Source organism: Trichomonas vaginalis, chromosome V (assembly GCF_026262505.1).
Source record: "Trichomonas vaginalis G3 chromosome V, whole genome shotgun sequence".
Taxonomy (NCBI): Eukaryota; Parabasalia; order Trichomonadida; family Trichomonadidae; genus Trichomonas; species Trichomonas vaginalis.
In genome coordinates, this window is record NC_067207.1 from 24,354,133 (window position 1) to 24,377,552 (window position 23,420).

At 34.7% G+C, this 23,420-nt stretch overlaps 13 protein-coding genes and 1 pseudogene across 14 annotated transcripts, besides 1 other annotated feature; 7 read left to right on the forward strand and 7 right to left on the reverse strand.

The window, feature by feature from the left end:
- Nucleotides 1-17,156: part of a mobile genetic element that runs on past the window's edge.
- Nucleotides 13-597, forward strand: TVAGG3_0394400 (His-Me finger endonucleases family; the record flags this gene model as incomplete). Its single annotated transcript, XM_051232418.1, has 1 exon — nt 13-597. One exon carries the CDS (start codon nt 13-15, stop codon nt 595-597), a length of 585 nt encoding a protein of 194 aa, XP_051102148.1.
- On the forward strand, nt 622-1,482 carry TVAGG3_0394410 (uncharacterized protein; the record flags this gene model as incomplete). Its single annotated transcript, XM_051232419.1, has 1 exon — nt 622-1,482. One exon carries the CDS (start codon nt 622-624, stop codon nt 1,480-1,482), a length of 861 nt encoding a protein of 286 aa, XP_051102149.1.
- Nucleotides 2,628-3,524, forward strand: TVAGG3_0394420 (organellar and viral DNA polymerase type B; the record flags this gene model as incomplete). Its single annotated transcript, XM_001324007.1, has 1 exon — nt 2,628-3,524. One exon carries the CDS (start codon nt 2,628-2,630, stop codon nt 3,522-3,524), a length of 897 nt encoding a protein of 298 aa, XP_001324042.1.
- Nucleotides 4,912-5,463, forward strand: TVAGG3_0394430 (organellar and viral DNA polymerase type B; the record flags this gene model as incomplete). The annotated part of the gene is made up of 1 exon (XM_001324008.2): nt 4,912-5,463. A coding segment is annotated over one exon (552 nt), but the record flags the coding sequence as incomplete, so codon positions are not given.
- Nucleotides 5,552-6,190, forward strand: TVAGG3_0394440 (KilA, N-terminal/APSES-type HTH, DNA-binding family; the record flags this gene model as incomplete). Its single annotated transcript, XM_051232420.1, has 1 exon — nt 5,552-6,190. A coding segment is annotated over one exon (639 nt), but the record flags the coding sequence as incomplete, so codon positions are not given.
- Nucleotides 6,793-7,487, reverse strand: TVAGG3_0394450 (annotated as a pseudogene). The gene has a single exon. A coding segment is annotated over exon 1 (695 nt).
- On the forward strand, nt 7,702-8,148 carry TVAGG3_0394460 (uncharacterized protein; the record flags this gene model as incomplete). Its single annotated transcript, XM_051232421.1, has 1 exon — nt 7,702-8,148. One exon carries the CDS (start codon nt 7,702-7,704, stop codon nt 8,146-8,148), a length of 447 nt encoding a protein of 148 aa, XP_051102151.1.
- Nucleotides 8,165-8,584, reverse strand: TVAGG3_0394470 (protein of unknown function, DUF4108 family; the record flags this gene model as incomplete). The annotated part of the gene is made up of 1 exon (XM_051232422.1): nt 8,165-8,584. One exon carries the CDS (start codon nt 8,582-8,584, stop codon nt 8,165-8,167), a length of 420 nt encoding a protein of 139 aa, XP_051102152.1.
- Nucleotides 8,621-9,856, reverse strand: TVAGG3_0394480 (uncharacterized protein; the record flags this gene model as incomplete). Its single annotated transcript, XM_051232423.1, has 1 exon — nt 8,621-9,856. One exon carries the CDS (start codon nt 9,854-9,856, stop codon nt 8,621-8,623), a length of 1,236 nt encoding a protein of 411 aa, XP_051102153.1.
- On the reverse strand, nt 9,956-10,702 carry TVAGG3_0394490 (uncharacterized protein; the record flags this gene model as incomplete). The annotated part of the gene is made up of 1 exon (XM_051232424.1): nt 9,956-10,702. One exon carries the CDS (start codon nt 10,700-10,702, stop codon nt 9,956-9,958), a length of 747 nt encoding a protein of 248 aa, XP_051102154.1.
- TVAGG3_0394500 (protein of unknown function, DUF4106 family) lies at nt 13,496-14,056 on the reverse strand (the record flags this gene model as incomplete). The annotated part of the gene is made up of 1 exon (XM_051232425.1): nt 13,496-14,056. One exon carries the CDS (start codon nt 14,054-14,056, stop codon nt 13,496-13,498), a length of 561 nt encoding a protein of 186 aa, XP_051102155.1.
- TVAGG3_0394510 (protein of unknown function, DUF4106 family) lies at nt 14,214-14,746 on the reverse strand (the record flags this gene model as incomplete). The annotated part of the gene is made up of 1 exon (XM_051232426.1): nt 14,214-14,746. A coding segment is annotated over one exon (533 nt), but the record flags the coding sequence as incomplete, so codon positions are not given.
- A 388-nt stretch (nt 17,157-17,544) lies between the features above and the next one.
- Nucleotides 17,545-19,677, reverse strand: TVAGG3_0394520 (armadillo (ARM) repeat-containing protein family; the record flags this gene model as incomplete). Its single annotated transcript, XM_001324009.2, has 1 exon — nt 17,545-19,677. One exon carries the CDS (start codon nt 19,675-19,677, stop codon nt 17,545-17,547), a length of 2,133 nt encoding a protein of 710 aa, XP_001324044.2.
- Nucleotides 19,678-20,551: 874 nt separating this feature from the next.
- Nucleotides 20,552-23,278, forward strand: TVAGG3_0394530 (WD repeat-containing protein 11 family; the record flags this gene model as incomplete). Its single annotated transcript, XM_001280266.2, has 1 exon — nt 20,552-23,278. The coding sequence occupies one exon, from the start codon at nt 20,552-20,554 to the stop codon at nt 23,276-23,278; it is 2,727 nt and encodes a 908-aa protein (XP_001280267.2).
- Between the last annotated feature and the right edge of the window lie 142 nt (nt 23,279-23,420).

Below are 23,420 nucleotides of genomic sequence, written 5' to 3' on the forward strand. Positions count from 1 at the left end.
ATTTTATTTGAAATGTACGCTGAGTTTGTTGGAGAAGACCGTTGGGAAACTTGTTTGTTAGATGAGAAATATGAAATTCACTGTTGTGAGTCATTTGAAGTCAGAAACAAAAAGACAAAAAGAGTTTTAAGCGAATGGGAGCGAAATAACGGATATGCTATGATGAGTATGGGTGGAAAACAATATTTTAAACATGTTGTCATTGCAACTCATTTTATACTGAATCCTAACAATTTACCTTTTGTAGACCATATAAACCGTATAAGAAACGACAATAGACTTGAAAACTTACGTTGGGTCACTCGTTCTGAAAACAATAAGAACAAAGGCAAAATTGGAGATATTGTATTCGAATTTGTCGACGAACTAGAAGATGAAACAATTGAAATTACAGACTATGGCAAGCATACGTTTGAGTTTTACTACTATAGCGAAGAACAAGACTCTTTCTACTTTTATACCGGCGTAAACTATAGGAAATTACAAGTATATTTTACTAAGGCGGGCTATGCTTATGTAAACACTAGAGATACAGATGGAAAATGCGTTCAAATACTTCTTAACAAATTCAAGAAGCTATATGGCATACCATTTTAAACAATATATTTTTACATATATTAAATGCTTCAGGTTGAAAAACAAAGAACAAAAGTAGTAGATACAAAACCGTTAGACTATATCTTTACAAATGCTGGTAGGACTATTTCAGATGAAGAAATTTCATCCCGAGCGTACAGGTTTGACTATCCAATTCGTTGGCTTCAAAGTCCTTCAGATGCAAAGGCAATAGGATTTAGAAGAGTTTTGTTTTCAAATAGAACTAACGCATTTATGTTCGCAGTATATTTTCATGGGCAGTATAAAGGTTCTGATGGTCTAATAGAAAAATTTGACGAAATGAGAATCTTTACAGTTCGTTCAGACGAAAGTCTTGAGAAAACTCTAAATGACTTTCAAACTCAGATAAACAAATACTATTGGGAATTTCAAGAAAAATACGACTCTTTACTAAATGGAACATACTATCTGAAACTAGAATATGACAAGATGAACTCCACCGTTTCATTTCAAAAGATTGAAATTAACCCTCCAAGAGATACGGAGTTTTTATTTTGGGGAGTAGACAAACGTTCTTGGGCACAATTTCTTCGGTTACTAAACCAGAACGAACCATTACCACCAGATGGTCCATTTAAATTTATACTTCCACCAGCAGATTTGACAGTTTATAGAAACGTGTTTGACCCTCAAAATGTTATGTGTCATGCAAGTTTCAGTTCAAGCAACAATGGTTTTCTATGTATCGGTAAGGACTTTTATGACTTTGCTTCTAAATTCTACGAACCACCTAGTAACAGTTTCTCTGACTTTCAAGTTTGGTTCACAACAAATGGTGTGCAGCATATTATTCCATTGTACTATGACTTTTATCTCGAATTGTCTTTCATATACAACTACGGAAAAGTGCTGAAAAAGTATTGAAAAATAAAGTTTAGGTGGAGCCAGGTCCCTCGGTCCCTCGGTCCCTCGGTTAAACGAACTTCTCTGAAAAAATGAGACAACATGACATTTTGACAACAGTCCAGGAAATAAACTTCATCGTACATGTTTTGTCATGATTTCATCGTAAATGTTTTGAAGAACTGAAGGTGCTACCAGGTCACTCGGTCACTCGGTCCCTCGGTTAAACGAACTTCTCTGAAAAAGTGTGACAACATGACATTTAGACAACAGTCCAGGAAATAAACTTCTTCGTAAATGTTTTGTCAAGACTTCTTCGTAAATGTTTTGTCATGATTTCATCGTATATGTTTTTGTCATGATTTCATCGTACATGTTTTGTCAAAACTTCTTCGTAAATGTTTTGAAGAACTGAAGGTGCTACCAGGTCACTCGGTCACTCGGTTAAACGAACTTCTCTGAAAAAATGAGACAACATGACATTTTGACAACAGTCCAGGAAATAAACTTCATCGTATATGTTTTGTCATGACTTCTTCGTAAATGTTTTGTCATGACTTCATCGTAAATGTTTTGTCAAACATGAACGTATATGTTTTGTCATGACTTCTTCGTAAATGTTTTGTCAAGACTTCTTCGTATATGTTTTGAAGAACTGAAGGCGCTACCAGGTCCCTCGGTCACTCGGTCCCTCGGTTAAACGAACTTCTCTGAAAAAGTGTGACAACATGACATTTTGACAACAGTCCAGGAAATAAACTTCTTCGTATATGTTTTGTCAAGACTTCATCGTACATGTTTTGTCACCCGTTGAATTTTGTATAAAAAGCAACCGTCGACATTCCGGCGGTTGGTATATTCTTCACAAAATGCTTGTTTTGTCAAAACTTCTTCTTCGTAAATGTTTTGTCAAACATGAACATACATGTTTTGTCATGACTTCTTCGTAAATGTTTTGTCATGACTTCATCGTATTCTTTCACCCATTGAATTTTGTATAAAAAGCAACCGCCGGAATTCCGGCGGTTGGTATATTCTTCACAAAATGCTTGTTTTGAGGTCGAGCCACTTTTGGTTCACCGTATTTTTCACCCGTTGAATTTTCCCGAAATAAAAAATAAAGTTAGTTTTTTTAAAAAAATATTTTTTATTTTTATTGTAAGAACATGTTAGCAACAACAGCACCAAACTCGTTAGTCATGAACCCAACATCTATGTTAGTAGAGATGAAAAGCTTCATTCCTTCTTCATATACTTTCGAAACAGAAATCCAGAAGATAAAGCAGGAACTTCTCCAAGGAGATTTAGATTGCACTGCAAAAGATGAAACAAATGAACAATATCTTTATGAAATGCAGGACCTGGTGGAACATTTACCTAAACTTCCTGAAATCCAACAACAAAAGCTTACAATTCCAGAATTCGATGAAATAGAAGTCAGACCAACTGACTCAGTAGAAATAAAGAAGTTCATACGTAAGAGTAACTATGAGTTTCTTGGATTTCATTGCAACCACAAAGACTGCGATATGGTATATTTCATTGACATATATAAATCGGAGGAGTTTAAGACCTACGACAACTTTGTTTCGTTAGTTGCTGAATGTGTATGGCAGATAAGAGATAAAGATAGAAGAGGTAAAGTATGGAACGGACAAATAAAACCCGCAACTTTTGAGTTAAAGAAAACCATTTACGCCTTAGTCGTACTTGCAGGTAAGGTTTCAATATACAATGCTAAAATGAACCCACAATGTTCTAAATGTAAAGCAGCAATGAGGAAATATAACTACTCCGTCAAAGAGATAGAACGTATGCGAAACGACTATGCTGACTTAAAGAAAGAAGTAGAGAAACCAGCAGAAGATAAAATGGACATGTTGACATTTCTGAACAAAAACTATCCAACAGCTGACGATTTCCTTCTTTCAGATGTCAAGAAGAAATATAAAGAAACTTTCGGCATTGTTAAAACTTTTGACATACTGACAGAAGAAATAGAAGCTACAAAACTGTTTAAAGTCATGAACCATCACAACATATACCATGTAAAACGCTTATAAAACTTTATGGTAGAAATATATTTTTGCTGAGTAAAATGACCAAATTTCATTATATAACTGTTATATTTTTACGAAGAGAACTTTTGCACTTCGTCAAAAAAATCCCTGAAGTCTTGACAAAACATATACGAAGAAGTCTTGACAAAGCATATACGATGAAGTCTTGACAAAACATATACGATGAAGTTTATTTCCTGTGTTGTTGTCAAAATGTTATGTTGTCACCATTTTCAAAAAGATGTTAGTTGACCGAGGGACCGAGGGACCGAGGGACCTGGTGACCCTCATGAAAATATATTTTTGTCTGATTTACACTCATTTCGATGAAGTCTTGACAAAACATTTACGATGAAGTTTATTTCCTGGACTGTTGTCAAAATGTCATGTTGTCACCATTTTCAAAAAGATGTTAGTTGACCTGGTAGCACATGGTAGCATGGTAGCACCTAAAATATATTTTTGTCTGATTTACGCTCATATACGATGAAGTCTTGACAAAGCATATACGATGAAGTTTATTTCCTGTGTTGTTGTCAAAATGTCATGTTGTCACCATTTTCAAAAAGATGTTAGTTGACCGAGGGACCGAGGGACCGAGGGACCTGGTTCCACCTAAAATATATTTTTGCTGAAAAAAATGACCAAATTTCATGAATTTCCTCATATGTTTGCTACCCTCGAAAAACCGAGGATAGAGATTCCGTACGAAAACAGTGAAAAAAATGACCAAATTTCATGAATTTCCTCATATGTTTGCTACCCTCGAAAAACCGAGGATAGAGATTCCGTACGAAAATCGTGAAAAAATGACCAAATTTCATTATATAACTGTTATATTTTTACGAAGAGAACTTTGACACTTCGTCAAAAAAATCCCTGAAATCATATCTTTTATACAAGATAGAAAATCTTACTCGCCTAAAACTCATGAAAATCGTGAAATTTCTCTAGACCGATTTTTACCGGCCTTGCATAAAACACATGAAAATCGTGAAAAAATGACCAAATTTCATGATATAACTGTATTTTTTTGACGAAGAGAACTTTGACACTTCGTAAAAAAAATCCCTGAAATCGTGAAAAAATGACCAAATTTCATGATATAACTGTTATATTTTTACGAAGAGAACTTTGACACTTCGTCAAAAAACTCATGAAAATCGTGAAAAAATGACCAAATTTCATTATATAACTGTTATATTTTTGACGAAGAGAACTTTGACACTTCGTAAAAAAAATACCTGAAATCATATCTTTTATACAAAATAAAAAAATAACGTTAGTTTTATTTTTATTTATTTTTTTATTTTGTATGTAAGAACAGAAAATGACAAACACTGAGTTTGAAACAGTTAGAAAGATAGACAATAACACCAAAGTGGTTAGAATTGGTGATTTAAACGTAAGATACTCAAAGAAATACAAGAAATATTCTTTGTCAGACATTTTATCTCCATTTGGAAAGAAAGCAAAGGACTGGGTTAAAAATGCTTCTACTCAGAATATTTTGACAAGAAATCCTGAGCTGATGATATCGGTAAGATTCTATGGAACTGCAGCATATCTCATCGACAAAAGTCTTATACCAATAGTTTTGTTATGGTTAGACCCAGTTGTTGGATATAACTTCATAACATATGGTTCATTCGATACGGAACGTTGCAGTGAAGGCTTACTTTACATCGTTCAGAAACCGAAGGACTTCAATACAAAGAGATATAAGATAGGAAGAACATATAATATAACTCAAAGATATGACAGTATAGTCAATAGAGTTAAGGTTGTGTTCGTTAACGATATGAGAGCTGCTGAAACAGAACTACTTGAAAAGTTTGAGAAAATGTATGGTGCTCCCATAAAAGGTAAAGAAACGTTTGAAGTAGATGAGATAGATAGTGCTATAAAATTATTTGACGAAGTTGCTGAAAAATACATGTAAAGCGTTTATTTTTGGTCTTTTGTGAAAATAAAAAAATAACGCTAATTTTTTATAAAATATTTTTTTTATTTTGTATGTAAAGACAGAAATGACAACAACAGAGAACACAACAACTGCTATCGTTCATGAAGCCATAAATGAAGAATATGAGTGGGTTCAGTTAAACAAACAACTCCGTCTCATTCGTTCGGTCAAAGATGACATGTACCAAATGCAAAGTATTTTGACAGCATGTTTTGCTCCAGATACTAAACACGCAGACGACTGGTTTGAATTAAATAGCACTCATGAACTCCTCAGTGAGTTCGAACATGTAGAACTTAAAAAGATGTACCAAGACAGACAAAACTTACCATCACATCTAAAAGGTATATATGTTCATAAGTTCCTAGTTAGTTCAATAGCAATGTGGGCTTCACCTCGTTATGCAATCTACATACTTATGCTACTTGACGAACTTTGTACAAAGCAGAGAGAAGATATGATGAAAGAAGATAAAAACATTCAGAAAAGAATACCACGTTCGGTACCAAAAGGAAAGGAAAAGAACTATAAGTATATGATTTATACTGAAGAGATGGAAAATGAAGAAGACAGAGATATGGTTATGTTGCATTTAGTCAGAAGAAACAACAAAAGCTTTTACGACCTTGCTAAGATTTACAAATCTGACAGAAATTGGTTCTATCGCGAAAACTTACCGATTTCAATGACCCCAAATGAAGATGTGAAACAAATAGTTCAAGATACGTTACCTCAAACACACTATGATATTAAAGGTTGTACAATTCTTACCTTCAAAGAAGATTTGCCGCTACTGAAAGAAAAAATAACAGAGTATTTTGACAACTTCAAACAAGTAGAGTAAATGAACCATTTATTTTTGGTCTTGACTTCAGATGGCTCAGGTAGCTCTAGATGGTAAATTGTCTTGTCAAATCCTTCTGGCATTCCGAGTCCTTCCATCCGACATTCCGAGTCCTTCCATCCGACAAGAAAAAAATTTCCCGACAACTGGAAAAAAATTTCCCGACAACTGGAAAAAAATTTCCTGACAACTGGAAAAAATTTTCCTGTTGTCCGTCCGTAAACCATTCAAATTTTCGAAAATTGAGAACTTTTTGGTCGAACGACAGAAAAAATTTTTCCTTCCGACAGAAAAAGTTTTTCCTTCCGACAGAAAAAGTTTTTCCTTCCGACAGAAAAAGTCCTTCCTTCCGACAGGACACAAACGAATGTCCGACGTACCACCAACCGAGTCCATTCCAAAGCCAGAAGAACCGACAGCCCCAGCACCACAACAGACTAAGACTAAAACACTTACATTTTTTACGCTTGACTTTTTACAATTTGAACTTTGTTCGCGTAGATATGAATTCTGAAAGAAGTATGAGGGTCTTGTATGACTTTGTACTTCTCCCATAGTTCATGTCTGTCAAACTTACCTGCCATGGACTCTTTCATAAGTTCCATGAAATCGTCTTCGGACAATCCGGGGAAAAGTACAATGTCAGTAAGTATTCTCTTTACATCCTTACTTAAACTCTTGGCTGTCTGTACACAAATGACAACAGAGATGTTAAGTGTCTGAGCTTCTTAAGAATTCGACACATGTCTTGTTCTCTGTTCTTTAACAAAGGATGAGAGGCGAAATCATCTAAGATAAGAAGACATCTGTGAGGGTAAGTCTTCCAATCGTAAGATTGCAATTTCTTCGAAATGTATTCTATCTCTTTCTGTTTGTTTCTGAAGTGTTTCTTCTCTAATATTCTCTGCATTTCCTCATTTGGGTCTTTAAACTTCGAATTTATATACTCATTTATAGCATTGTACTTCAAAACTCTTCTTTGGTACTTCTTTATCCAATCTAACAACTCAGAGTCTTTTATACATACTAACTTAGACTTTTTTATAATATCTTTGAACGAATTGACGGTTTGGTCAAATTGACCAGAAGTACTACAAATAACAACTAACTCATAGAATGGGTTCTTCTCATCTAGTTCTTGTTGTTGTGCAGCCATTTTAAGATAAGTGAAAGTCTTACCCGACCCAGGTGGTGCAATTAGACCTGTTATACCATTCTGAGCAAATAAGAACTTGTCATGTATGGGTTTTATCTGAGCATTTTCTAATTCCCTTGTTCTTGTTTAAAACATTCTCAAATTTCTTGTCAATGTCAGCAAACTTTTTTTCTAACATATTTTTAGAAAAATTAAAATTTTTATCTTTTTGAAAATGTCTAGCGATTTCGCCATCTATATTCGAGACAAGCTTTTCGACAGCAAAACATCTGTCGACCATAAAATCTTACATAGTGTAAACAAGAAAGGTGAATTTGTTCTAAAGTTCTGTTTCTGGGAATATGACAAGAACCATAAAACATTAAGCAGAGAAGTCTTAAAATTTGTCAATGACAGACTTGTTGACAGAGATGACGCCTCTTGGAGAGATGAAGTCCAACAAAACTTCTTAGAATGCAAAGAAGACACATGCACTGTTCTTGAAGATGAAATAGAAAACAGAATAGAAGAGCTATTAAAGGACAAAGAACTTTTACAAAAATATGGTTCTGAGAAGTTTGACATAACTCCACCAGAAAAGAAGAAGAGAGAAAAGAAAGAAAAGAAAGTAGAAGAAGAGAAGAAAGAACCAGTTCCAGAGAAGGGGAGAAATGACATGTAAAAATAAAATTTTATTTTTAGAACATTTCTGGGTCAATGTCAATGTTCTCTTCCTCTTTAGGAGCAAACACTGGCTTAGACTCTAAAATCTTTTTACCCAATTTACCTTGAACTTCTACAACTTTAGACTCATAATATTCATAGTCGTCTGCTTTCTTTGGTTCATAAGGTATAACAAGTTTGTATGCTTTGCCTTCTTTAAGGTTTGAGAACCTTCTGTCAAAACTTTCTTTGACTGTTAACAAACCTTCTATGTCTAAGTCTTCAAATTTCGCACCATTTTTAGTCACAATAGCAAACTTAACTGGTTCGATGTTCCAAACTTTGCTGAATGAAGACTTTTCAAAATGGTAGAAGTAAACATTCAAATATGTGAATGGGTCTAGTTCTTCTTTAAGTCCTGACATGTACTTGTTTACTGAGATGAATTTTGTCATCTTTTCTATCGGATAAAAAAATATTTTTTTTTAAATTTACTCAGAAAAATTTTTCTTTGTATATACACCATTCTGTACGTCTAAAAGACTTTTGACATTTGCCAAGAATGTTCGTTTAGACGCTGTCATATAACCATACTCTTGACAATATTGTTTATACGAATCGTACAATGACCTTTCATCTAAACACTCAAAGTCAGTTTCATCTATGAACAGTTCATATACACTCTTGTTTGCTTCTAACAATGTTTGTCTCTCTTCGGTATGTGGAATTTGTCTTGGATTGAACTTTGAAATATCTAATGTCATAAAATATGAGAACAAGTGGTTGTAAAAGTCAGATGTCAAAGTTTCTGCTAAGTCGTCAAAATATTCTGTATCTTGCATATGAGAATCTGACGTTCTGACAACTACATATCTTCTGTCAGAACTTTCTAACTTCATCGGAACAGCATTGTTTGAAACCATAATGAAATTTGCAACATTTTCACAAACTCTTTGGTCTTTATATTTTCTTTCAACAACTCCAACTTTGTCTGTTATAAGACTCTTCAAAGCATCTGAGTTCAAAACTTTTGTTGTATCTATACTTTGAAGTTCGTTACATACTATAAGTTTCATATTCTCTATTGAAGAGTTAAATTTACCGCAGATGTTTTCTAAGTTTGTCATATTAGGGTTCGAATAACCTTCTAACAGTTTGCATAAGATATCTGTAAAGAAAATATTCTTACCTGTTCCTTGTTTTCCAATTATAATGAGAGCAGTTTCATTTTTAGCACTTGGATGTTGTAAGATGTTTGCAAACCAACATAAGATATACTCATAGACTCTTTCGTTTCCATTGCATATAATTTCTTTGACATGGTCTAACCAAGCTTCTATAATATTTTCTTTCCATTCTACTTGTTCATATTTATATCCAGTGAAGATAGAATAGAAGTTTGGAGAAGGTGTATAAAACTTTATACCACGAACTGAAAAATCTTCTAACTTTGACAATAAGATATCCCAAGCATCTAACATCTTCATGCCAACTTGTACGACTTTTATTTTCTTAAGTTTCTGTCTACATTCTTGTTCTGAAACTATTGTTGCTCTTGGTTTGTTAAAGACTACATCCCATTCTTTCATAACATAACATTCTGGGGCAGAGTCGACATAAATGACTAAACGTTTCAAATTCTCGACTGCTTTGTTATAGTCTCGAAATGGACACATATTTCTGAATGTTTGGAAGTCATAAAAATCTGAAACATCTATTCTGTACATTTTTATAAAAATAAAAAAAAATATTTTTTTTTATTCTTGAGCTATTTGTTGCATTTGTTGTTCTTGAGCTATTTGTTGTTGAAGTTGTTCTTGAGCTATTTATTGTTGAAGTTGTTCTTGTAATACAATACTTTCACCGGTTGCATCTTCCAATTCTATACTTTCTGCTGTCATAGAAATATACATAGGACATAAAAGTTTTACGGGAACAAAGTTTGCGTCAACTAAGGTTAAGTTTATGTTTGCTAAAGTGTTTGAGTTTACTAAGGTTGAAAATTCTGCATTCGAATGAACAATAGGCAAACCAGCAGAGAATGTGTTGTTTATACGCATAAGTATCTTTTGGTCATAGTAGTTTCTGTCGACATTCGAATAGCACTTTGAACCTAAGTTTGAAACAATATATAAAATAGGTGTACTTAAAGTCAATGGAATAGACATTCCTTGTATGACACCTTTTCCTGTTATAGGAAACTGTTGGTAGTAAAAACCAGATATAAGTTTTGTATTATAGCTCATATTGTTTATAGTAAACTCAGTCGGACATCCAAACATAACGAAACCTGCTCTAGTTGCAGCACATGTTACACCCGTACCTAAAGTATTAAATAAGTCAACAAAACCTGTTGGTGGTATATCTGAGTAAGTATCTTCAAAGGAGTATTTTTTACCATTCACAACAATAAAATCTTCTGGTGTCAAAAGAGCAAAACAAGCTTTAGTCGTCATTGTGTTTAAGGTCAGTTTACAATATCGTCCTTGAGGACTTTGTAAGTTTGTTGTTATAGAATTATATGACTCAGGGTTTTTAGTCGTAATAGTATAAACCACTATGTCTTCTGCCATTTACATATATTTAAAAGTTTTTCTGAAAGTGGAGAAGAACTTCATCTAAACTTTCACATGGCGTTTCTTGAAGTTCTCTGTCTAAGAAGTTCAAATATTTTGTAAAGACATAGAACTTTCCTTTGTCTACACGAACAAACAAAACAGGGTCTTTCATATCGTTCAAAAGTGTGTAAAGTCCTTTACATGAAATAAAGTCTATATTATTTTTCTTCAAACATCTTTCAAGAAGTTTTGACATTTTTACTTAGCAAATAAATTTTAATGAAATGTTGTGGTCGTCAAATATTTTTATAAACGTCTGGGAAACTATATTTTAAGTTCAACGTTTCACCTCCTTTCATAACGTATATCTTGTCAATGACATTATATGAAACACCACAGCAACTAACGTCGGGTTCTATTTCTTTGATGTTTATATCGTCTGCCTCTGTCAAAAGTTTCAATAGTTCTTTCAAAACTTCATGAGGTGCAATGACATATGAGTTCACTTTTACAGGGTTGTGTTCGACCAAGTTTAACATTATACCTAAAGCTTGACAAATCTTCTCCTGAGTTTGAAGTTTGTCTTTCAGTTGTTGGTAGTCGTTTCGAATATCTGCAACAGAACTTAAGTCTCTGCTAACTTCAGGTATGTTTGTTCTTTTACAGGAACTATTGTTATACCATCTTGTCTTCGTATGGTTTCCCCATTTCAACATCTCTTTCTTTGACATTGACAATAACACTTTGACTGTTTGTTTGAGTTGGTGAATTTAACTTCACATCTGCCACCGCCATTAAACCTTTTGAAACACTTACGCTTCTATTTTTCGGAAATGACATTTTACTTAGAATAAAAAAGATGGACGTATTTGAGTATCTCTTCGAATTGAAGCAAAACAAAGTTTACACACACAAACAATACAAATACATTGACAGAATAGTTCTTTATACAAACAATGGTAAATGTTATAGAATAGCAGTCTTTGCTGAACCAAAATATTTTCATAAAGCAAAGAAAGTTGGTATAACTGAAATGGTGAAAGTTCTTGAAGCAGACAAAAATATAACTTCAAAACTTACAGATATTTCTAAAGGTAAGTTTATAATACAATATTATGTCAAAACTGGCGTACTGTCAATATTTGACGGAGAGAAGTCAGTTCAAGAACAACTTACTGACCTGCTGCCAAAATCTGCTCGATGGAAGCTGTCGTTTACCAATCTGAGGAGCCCCAGCAGGTTTCATCGAACGAATCTTCAAAAGAGCATCTTCCGTGAAAAGTGCTATTGGTTTTGTAAACTTCTTTGCTTTCATTCATCTGGACCGTCTCTGTCACCAGTATATTGTATTTGAACTGTACCAACAGTTGAAATACCACCCATAAAGTCTTCTGAGTCAGCAAATGGAATGCCAAGCCAAAAGTTTGAACGGTCTCCATTTGTATATTGAGTTTTTTGACCTCCTGTATGAGTCCATACTTTCACATATGGCATAATAGAACTTTGCATTTCAGGGTTAATGGTTGTTGTGAAGTTGTTGTTAAAGTTCATAGCATCTAATGTCAAGTTGTATGACCTCATATCCTCAACTGTAGAATATTCTTCTCTTGGATAATATTTGCCATCTATGTTTATATGATATTTAATACCGGGGTTGTAGAAACAAGAATAGTCATTTATAGTTCGTCTGAACAGTAACAAACAAGAGTATCTGCATGTTTCATTGCAGTTGTTAAGGCAATATCTGTTCTTGCACCTGGGTCAGCACTTTGGTTTCCAACTTCACCTGCAAAGTCTTTGACAGATATTTGGTGTATAGGGAACATAAGTGGAACTGCAATATATTTGGCAGCTAAAGCATTTGAAATATCTGGGTCCAACATATAGACTGCAAGTCTGCTTTCTATTCTCTTGCATTCAAATTTTCGCATGTGAACTTAACTGGGTCCCAAGCAGTTCCAGCAGCATTGAAATAATAGTTTACTTCAGTGTTGAGGTTTGAGAAACCAAAGTCTAAGTCAACTTTGTCTTTGCAAAAGTCGGCGAATGACGTTTTATTTGTTCCCACTACTTCTGTAAGAGTGAATGGGTCTTGTGTTGGTGCAATGACTAAGTTATTTTTGCTTGGAGTAAGTTCAATAGAAATTTTTTCCTGCCCAGTTTGGCAAGTATCTTAAAAACCTGAAGATGAGGAAAGATGACAAAGGAACTCTAAGTTTCAGTTTTACTTTAGTGACAGCATTTCCATCTGAACCAGAAAGGTTAACATAAACTCCTGGAACGTTAGGGTCAAGTCTTCTTATTTTCTCAATAGTTGCATACTGGTCTGTTTGTTCTCTAGCTTGTGGTTGTACTGAGTTTCTCAAAGCGAACCATTCATAGTTTGCCCATGTTACTGTTTGAACTAAGTCAGAGTTAGAATATATCTTATATCCATGAAAACTTCTGGAGCATATTGGTATCCGACATAGAAAATTCCATTGCAACCTTTCTTGTCAGACAACTTGGCAGAAGGTTTATTCAATGTCGTGTTCCACGTATAAGAATGAGTTGTCAATAGAAATAATATGAAACCTGTCGCAAGCAATATCTACTGTTGTTGAAGAACCTTCTCCAAACTCACCTACGTTTCCATAAGAAACAGCAGTTGTATATTCGTAAGTTCCAGGAACTATTTCTGACCTTCTAATGGCATTGTCGCATTCGTTATACCATTCGGAAACATTTCATTCATGGCATCCAAAACTGTTGGCGTTATATTCTGAGCGGCGTACATTTCATATGGGTAAAAATATAGAATAGTTGGATTTATGTGTCATAATAGAACCCACGTGGACCAAGCTTTACTTTCTTCCTGGCTGAGTTTTTAACTCTTCTTTTTCCTTCATTGCCACTACTTTCACTAGATGAAGTTACTTCTTCACTACTTTCACTTTGTTCTACTCTTCTCTTCTTCTTTGGTGTCGCTTTTGGTAACTTGCCCTCTGCTTCAAGTTGTTGCATCTTTGCCTCATGTTCACCTAGTATGTTGTAAATTTCCCATGTCCTTTTTGCCTTTGGGCTCTGGTCGCCCATCTCAGGTAACCTATATCCTAGAAAGAGTTTGTCATAGTTTGTATTTGAGTCTTCGCGTATTGTTTGCATGACTCTTTCCTGAGTTTCCGGTTCAAGCTCTTCAAACAGAGCTTGTCCATATGGAATAAGCTCGTTTCCAAATATATGTTTTTGTAGCCATTCTGGTTTTCTTTCCATGTTACCAATTATATCTTTTGTGAATGGGAAAGCTTTTACCCAATGTTTCAGTCTTGCGTCATTTATTTCTGTAGTTGGTTTTATTTTGTCAAGGAACATGTTTTTCAATACTAACATTTCATTTGGTACTGTCCATTTGAGTTTTCTTAAATATTCATCCCTTCTCGGTTCATTGTCTGCAAAGTAAGTTTTTATGACATTTTGTAAACTTTCGTTTGCAAGGTCATGTACAATAGGTTCTCTTCCTTCTCTCTCCCTAACTTTCTTTCTAAACTCTTCACCAAATATACCATCTCTATGGTTCTGTGTAGTTCTTTGAGATAAATGTTCTAGAACGTCAGGTGTTATATTTCCATCAGCCATGTTCATTTCATACTGGTCCAAAATATCTGCATGTTTCATATCTTTCAATGGCATTAAAGCCGCGCTGAAAATACCAGCTATATCTGGTTCACCATTCACTTCCATTGCGTCTACAACTTCTTGGAATTGTGGTTGTAAGTTTATGAACCACCTATCCGGGTTAGCTTTATGACCCCATCTCATTGTAGTTCCATAGTCTGCAGAAACAAAAGTAGGTTTGTTTCCATATTGGTTAGGTTCTGAATGAACTTTAAACAATGTTTCATTTCTATATGTTTTGTTGAAATTTAACCTTTTATTTTCACCGAGTTCAGCCAAAGATTGAACGTTATATGGTCGTAAGTAAAAAGGGTTGTTGTATTTGTGTACATTTTCTTTCAGTACTTCCATTCTATGCTGAATATTTTCATCTGGTGTTGGAGTCTTTTGTATGTCGGCAAACATTTTTCGATATTCTTCTACTATGTCAGCCGAATTTTTTTTAGACTCTTGGAAAGATTCCATATTCACCTCATACTCTTGTTGAGGGTCAAGATTTTTCGGCTGTTCCAAATCTTCATCTAGTTCTGTGAAGTTAGTTTCCAAAGGAGGGACTTGTTCGTTTCCTTCAGGCTCTTCTAGCTGTTGTTGCTGAACTATTTCTTCCATGTCTGGTTGTATCTGAACTTCTTCCTGTGGAGTTTCTTGTACCTCATCTGCTGGCATTTCATATATTCCGAGACCGTTTTCAACAAGTTCCCTATCTAAGTCATCCGCTCATAAACCTTTCTTCTTTCGTTCCGTCTCTATTTTTTACGCGTTTCATGAAGAAGTTGAATTGTCATTTAGCTCTGACACCAAATATCTCGGAGTAAATTCGTTCATGTCATTTGGATGATATGCTATTAAATCATATCCCTTAGCGAGCTTGTATTTTCCAGGTTTGAAATTATATCCCATTTGGTGCTGAGCCATAAAGCTAAATAGGTTCGGGTCAGTATTTCCTTCCTTGAACTTTCTAATAGCTTCTTTATATCTGTCACTAAAGTCAAGAGTATCTGGGTAACCATAGTCTTCTTTAAGCATTTTTAAGAATTCTTGGTTTCCTTGTTCTCTACTTCTTTTATGTCCTTGCTCTGTTTGTGGTTGTTGTTGTGCAGGGTTTTGAACTGTTGGTTGCTGTGCTGGTTGTGGAGGTTTGAACTGTTGGTTGTGTGCTGGTTGTTGTTGGTGCAGGTTTTGAACTGTTGGTTGTTGTGCTGGTTTTGTGTTGGTTGTGTGTGGTTTTGGTGCATGCCTGTGTCTGTGTCCATGTGACGATGTAAATGTTTTAGGTAGTCCTGGTGCAGGTGCTTCTCTTGGAGGGTTTGGTGGTATATATTCCACTAGCTAGTATAATAAGTTCCACCAGCTGGTTATAAGTTCCACCAGCTGGCACATATGTTCCATCTGCAGCATAATGTCCTACCTGACTTTTCGTTTTTAAGAAAGCATTTACTAGGTCTGTTTTGGTCTGTTTGTAACTCTTTTTCTTGACTTTCCACAACAGTTGCTCTAACGGCGTCATAGGCACTTTGAACTGCCTGTCTCGTTGCTGCATCTGTTATTTTCGTCATATTTTGGTGCTACTTCTCTTAACTCGTTGTCGAAACCTTCAGACTTCAGTTTCTTTCCAGATGAGAAGTCGTTCACTAGTTTCACCTTACTATGAAGAGCTTCGAAGGCGTTTCTTAAGTCAGCATTCATTAAAGCTTCATTTGAAACTGTCTTCATCCGCTTGTATTTTTGTCCTTATTGACCCTATAAGTTGGGCTGCTTTAGCGTCGGCTTGGGCATCTAACCAGTCATTGTTAGCTTTTATATATTCTGCGCTTTTTCATTGCCTTTTGCATGGCTGCGTCGTTATTTTTACTTTCTTGTGCTAAGTTTTCATACTGTACGGTTTGGTTTGCAACTGTAAAAGTTTTTCTGCCTTTACATTTGCTTCAACTTCTTTTTTATACTCATCGCTATCCATATATGTCTCAGGGCTTTTTGTTTATCTCTTCATCTTTCAGTACTTTATATTGAGTAGTATGGTTTTTCAAATTTACAACATCTTGTTCCATTTTTGCTACTTCTGCTGCTTTTTCTGACACTTTTTTCGCATATTCCTCTGTACTTAGTTCTTTCAGTTGTTCTTCTTTCTTCTTTTTCTCTACGTTTAACTCATTGAGTTTCTTTGTGTGTCTGTCATATTCTAGTTTCTTTTCGTTTTCACCTATTTGTTTCTGTATGTCTATGTTTGACTTTTTGACATCTGTTATTTGATTTTTGAGTGAACTCAAATTCATTTGACTTTGAGGGTTATAAGCTGTTCCGTCTGCAGCTCCACCATAGCCTGCCATTTTCGCTAAAAGTGCCGCTCTTAAACCTCCACTCTGTGCACCAATAACTCGGTTTAAAAGCATAGGGTTGCTTGACATTTGTTGCAACATAGTGGGGTCATTCATCATTTGTTGTTGCAACTGTTGTTGTGGTGTCAGTTTTACTATTGGATGTTTCAATGCTCTCTTCCTCTTACGTATATTCTTACGTAGCTTACGTGGCATTTTAAGTGAAGTTAAAAAGCGGTTTTTGACAGATGTTTATATGACACTATTTGTTCAGCACAAAAAACTACTCGGTCAAAGTGTTATCAGTTTTGTAAAATAACCGTCCTATCTTGTTTTAAAAGGGAGAAAAGGCTTCTCAAAGTATACTTCCTTGGAACGCCCGTAACTTTTCCTGTAGCGACGATAGACCCTTACTTGTCCGGACAAAGTTATACTAAACATCTTCAGGGCTAGAGGGCACGAAGTGCCTGGAGGCCCCACTACCTTTTTTTTTTTTTTTTTCTGTATATTTATATACAAAAAAAATATATGTTATTTGTGAATATTCAAAAAAGACTTTTTATGGTAGACCAGTAATAAATCCATGTATTCCAACTGATATCAATAGAATTGCAGCAGATATTATCATGAAATCTAATATTTATCTAATGTGGATAAATGTAAATGAATGAGAAAATAAAAAAAGTAGGATAATAAATGGTTCAAGATCTCCTACTTGGAATCATTTCAATTTTTCTATTAAAAAATGACAAAAATAGACAAATAAAGTATTTATTTATTTAAACTTTTGAATACTTTTTATCTTTCATTCTACAACTTGTAAATATGAAGATTATTCATTGAAAATAAGATGTAATAATTAAATAAGTTAAGAAATAGATAAAGCATTTATTCATTTATTATATCATTCAAGATAGCTTTTTCTTCTGGTTTACCGCTAAAGAAATCGAAGACATTTGATGAGACGTATTCGTTATCTAGAATCAGAGATTTCAAACATTCCTTTGCTTCTTTTATCAGTTTCTGTTTGAATCCCAATTCTTCCAAGTCATCATTAGACATTGTTACGAATGAAGTCAAAGCAAGAGCAATATCTAGATAAAAGAACTTGTTTGAATGCATGTTAGAGTTGTATATCAGTATCAAATCTCTAACTAAGTCTGGATAGTCCCATTCTATCTCTTTTTGGGAAATAAATTCAAGCATTGAGTGGACTGTGTCGAAATCAAGGGAATTTGGAGGAGATTTCGGTAATAACTTCAATACAAATGGTGGGATTGGAGTAAATTCATTCTCTTCTTCAATAATTTCGTTAAATACATCAAATAATGTATTTAATATCGGAGTTGTTTCAAGGGATTCATCAGAAGCAGTCCATAAACTATCAAGAATGTCAATTAAGCATGTGACAATGTCTATATCATCACTATTTACCTTTAATAAGTCTAATGTCATTGAAATTAGTTCATTAAACCTTTCTCTTTGGATCAAATCGTTTTTAATGGACTCAACAATCAATGATCCGATCTTTTCGATATCTGTTGTTATAGGGAAAATCTTTAAAATGAAACAAATTATTTTTTCATCCTTATTTTGGATCATTTCCCTAATAAGATCGTATATATCAACATCATCTGACTCATATTCGTAAAATGGAAGGCTATTGTAATAAGGAAGTCTTCCAATGAAAGTTAAAATGATAATCTTTTCAATATCTGGGATAAAATCATTCGGATATGCAATTATGACCTCTATGAAGTAGTTAAACGCTGCTTTGATGATCTCTTTCTCTTTGTTTTTGACAGCGACCTCAATAATTTGATAAAAAATCATTTTATCTTGGCCCTCATTGTAATATCCTATTAAATGGCTGAATGCATTGATACTTGCAACAATCCTACGAACAGAAAATGAAATTAAATTTTCCATAATAATTTCAATTGGAAAATCAAGGCTTTTGTCCTTTTCACATATCATACTGAGTGATTCCATTGCAATAATTGATGATTTCTCGTCTTCACAGACACAAATATCTAAAAATGTCTGATTTAATGGTAAAATGAAGGTTTCTACATCAGTAATCTTATTATTAACAAATCCACATGCAATGAATCGCAGAAGTGGAGCAATTTCTGGTGTAATTTCCTGCTGAATGATTTCAAATGTCTTATTTACGCCAATCATAACGAGATTAACAAAAATATCAGGGCATTCCGATTTCAGGAAGATAGGAAGTAAACCTATTGCATGCATTTTCACAATTGGAGGTGAATTTTCATTCTGAATATAAGATAAAACCAAACGACTTGTTTTTGTTACAGCAACCTTATCCGATACAAATATTAAGTATTCTAGTATTGAAAATATGTCTTTTGTGAAATCTAAATTAAATTCTCCCAAATTATCGATTTCTTCAACGATCTTTGAGCCATCAATTTTATCATGGTTCATCAGAACCTTTAACGTTTTCTTTGTGGCCTTAAAAGCTTCAACACTCGTTTGAGATGCAGCAAAAATGTTGGAAATATACTCTTTTTCAAGCATAAGAGGATCAATATGATCTGATATGAGGCCAAATGCTAAGATTATCATGGGTTTGTTCGTGTTTTCGAACATTAATAACGTTGATAACCTAGAACTTATGAATGAAGGAACATTTTCAGATAAAGAAGATAGTGCATCACAAAACACAGCTGAAAAGAAGGCTGCAGATGAAGCCAATTTCGAATCATCTAATAATGGTCGTAAAATGTCCCAAATTGCGGCCAATTGGTCTTCATAAAACTGACTACTGTTAATGTGGTCTGCAAAATGACTATCAGGAAGGTAATTCTCAATCTGGGAAAAATCTGAAACAATATTTGTCAACAAATCCTTATAAATGTCTGGATTCATGAGTGTGAATGATATTGCAAGGTTTGGAATGACTTTTAGTCTGTCTTCAAGAGATAAATCAGCTAATGAATTCAAATATTGAGTTAAACAATCAGGAACGTAAAATTTAAGCTCCGGAATGGTCATTTCTAATGATAATAAGATCTTACTAAATGTATAAACAATATCTGAGATAAATTTTGGTTCATTATTGATCATTGTAATAATATAACCAAAAATGAAGTCAATTAACTGCCTATGGCACTCAAAGTTTTCTAGAGATAGTGCAAATGAGCATAATTGTGTAATTAGTTGTGTTTGTTGAGCCAATGTTGCGTATTGAAAATTATCCATGATTATGTGTATAAATATTGTAGAATCCTCTGCAGATTGTATTGATATTTCATCTATATATGCTAACAGTAGAAACATTTTAAGGATATTATTCTTATTATTTTCGGAACGAATATATTCGAGAATTATACTTAGACTGCTCTTAGTTGAATGAGATACAATGGTAAATGCCTCATAAATATGCTGAATTACAAGTTTGTTCGTAAATTTTTCGAAATTTTGGATAAAGCAATGAATTAGAGCATCGATATCTTGTTTTTGAATTTTATTGACATTTTCTAGTAGATATATTGGTATTGAAGCGACAATTCCTAAAGTTACATCTAAATTTTCATCTTTATATTCATTATTTTCAACTAATTTTATGATTTCTTTAACATCTTGGAAGCCTACACCATACGGGATCTGGTTGGAATCATTTAATCCAAGAATTGTTTTCCCTAAGTTCTGGAATTCTTCCAAAGACATTAAAAAATGAGAATTTCGCTATGACAAGTAGATGTGATTTGATTCTGTACAGCTAAATATTAATATATTTAAAACATTGTAGAATTAAAATTTTTGACGATATCAATTTATAAAAAAAATGCAAGCGAATCCTTTTAATAAAGCTAAGATACGATTTGCTTCACTTTGTCCACCTAGTAAAGTGTTCAACACAGGGAGCATGGACTGGGGAGCATGTGGGCTACTTGCATTAGCCGGTAAAGGCACAATTTATCTCTATAAAACTACTAAAAATGATATTTCTTTCTTACGATCCATTGAAATTCTAAATTCTAACATAACTTGCCTTAAATTCCACTATGAGCTACCTTATCTTGCAATTTCAGACGATTGCGGAAGAGTTTTGTTATGGGATTGTGAATCAGGTCTTACACTCGGAATCACTCGTCAAGTATCTGAAGCTCAGTATGTATCGGAGCTTCAATGGTCCGGTAAAATCGTTTTAGGCTTTGCAGAACCAAATACAATTTATAGTATCGATTTTTGGCCGTATGAAGCTGAAGATCAAGCGAAAAACTCACGAATACTTTGGAAGATAGATGTTCCTGGTACATATACAAGGATGGCTGTTAATAGTTCAGATATATTCACTGCAATTCTATATTCTAATGGTCCATCCTTTACAATTATCACGTCAAAGAATGCCAAGCAGGCTCCAACATCTCAATCTCAATCCCATACTTTAGATAAATCAGAAAAAATCGTAGAAATTCAACATCATCCCCATATTAGTAATATTTTATTAATTATGCTTGAAGGAAAAATACTTACGTTTAACATAGCGACCAAATCTGGCCGAAATCTTGTAATCGATGAATCATCCCAATCATCTTTCCATAAACTGCTTCCTTCTTTAACAAATGACAACGAAATTGCAGTTTATGGTCAAGACTCGTCACTCAGTATCTATATCTGTAACGAAGACTACATTTTTACAAAATCAGGAACAATAAAATTGAAAAGAGAGCTGTTTGACTTAAAATCGAAGTATTTACCACTATCCGCTGCATGTAACCGTGCACTTCCCGAGCGATACATCGCGTTCTCTCCATCAAATGGCTTAGTTATGTTTGCCATAAAAGATGATATACCTTACGTCATCGCGCAGTCTCAAATTATACCACAGATACCAACCTGTTACGATTTCTACGACGGAATCCTTGCTTTCGGCACTCCAACCGGAAAGATAATTTTCGCAGACGTTTCAGAAGGGAAATACACACAGAACTACCTTGCATCCAGCACATCCATTGAAAAGATCAAGTTCCTTACCAAAGATGTCCTTCTGTGGTACTCAAAAACCGAGTGTGGATCAATAAATCTTCCCAAGCGCCAAGTTATTCCAATCCACACTCGCCTTGGCCCTGCCACAGACCTAATATGTTCAGAGGAGCTCGGCGTTTTCGTCCACGGCAAATACGACCTTGGTATTTTTTATGATGTCAAACAAAAGCCGATGACTCTTCAAACATCCATCACCGCTGTTGCAGTCCAAGTATCCAGAATACCAGCAACATGTTTCCAAGGCGATACTCCCAATTTCGCCGTATTATTATCTACCGGAGAAATCCAAGTCTACACATACAAGAACGGCATAGCACAGATGCCTGTTCTGAGGCTGCGTAACTCACGGGAGAACTCCAGGACAACTTGTCTTGCTTGGAAAGGCGATTGCATCATAACTGCTGACACAGACGGCGTAATTATGTTTTACGACTTTGCTTTCGGTACATCGAAGCAAACATACTCTCCTTTCATCGACATAGACAGGATAGAGTTCGAGAGATCATCCAGCGGATTGTACGTACACGCGAGAGACGGAAAATTTGGTTTTTCACTTGAAAAAGTGGAAAGTTGTCCTTTTTCTGTTTCCTCATTCGCTGTAACAGGAAATGGACTCGTCCTCGTCTCCCCGCTCAATGACGAAGCCGTGAAATTCGTTATTGCAAGAGACTGGAGATCTGTAAAAAGAATCACTTCACCTGCCCTCTTAAAACCGCTAAAAACCGCCCAGCAACGGTTAGAGCTTATGGGTGAGCAATTATTAACGAATCCTACTACAGGAACATGGTCAGAAGCACTTCAAATAGCTGAGATAGCTAATGACCATGGATTTCCAACTGATTCCATTATTTGGAAGTGTGTTTCACGTAGTTTGGGAGGTCCGAGGTTGCAAGCACGACATTCCATGTTTGGAGGGAAAGAAGAAGTTGTTTCCGCGTTGAGGATTCAATCTTCTCTGTTTTCTCCTGCAGATACTCCGATTTCTGCCATTTTCAACTTGTTATTCAAGTTCAGAATGGGTGATAGAAGAGGAGCTGTCGAAGTTTTCAAGAGTCTCTCCAACAAAAGCGAGTTCACAATAGTGGCAAGCATTTGTTCGGCGTTGCTTCTCGGTTACGAAGATAAAATTTTGCCACAAAACGTGACAGAATTTTTGATAACAACCGCTGTTCCACTTTTTGCACAGCACAGATTTATAGAAGGCTGTATATTGATGCATTTAGCTGGCGCTAATCTTTCTGCCGCGAGATATCTTCAGGACAACGGAAGATGGGAAGATTCTGTCGAAGTCTGCAAATTGGAAGAGTTTTCGAATGAGTCGAAGAGTTTGTTGAGAAGAGCCGCCCACCACTTCTTGGATACTGGAAATGCAATGAACGCTTTGTTGCTGTTCATATCAATAAGAGATTTCCATCCTGCTTTGGCAATTTTGATGCAGATAAAATACAAAGCTCTCGCGTTTCATTTGATGATGTTCTTGGATAGGGCTGATGTAATTAAGCCGTACGACGAAGACACTTCGAGATACGCAACACAGTTTGCGGATTTGGATACTTTGAGACAGGATATAATTGTCAAATATGACAAAATAATTAAGAAATAATTTTATTTGTATATTTATTTTGTTTATTTATAAAAAAAAGTCGAAAAAAAAAATGAAATTGTTTATATGGCATTTTCAATGATCTTTCAAGCCAGTTGTCAGATAGAAAAAAAAATTACGCATTTAAGAAAGTTAAAGGGGA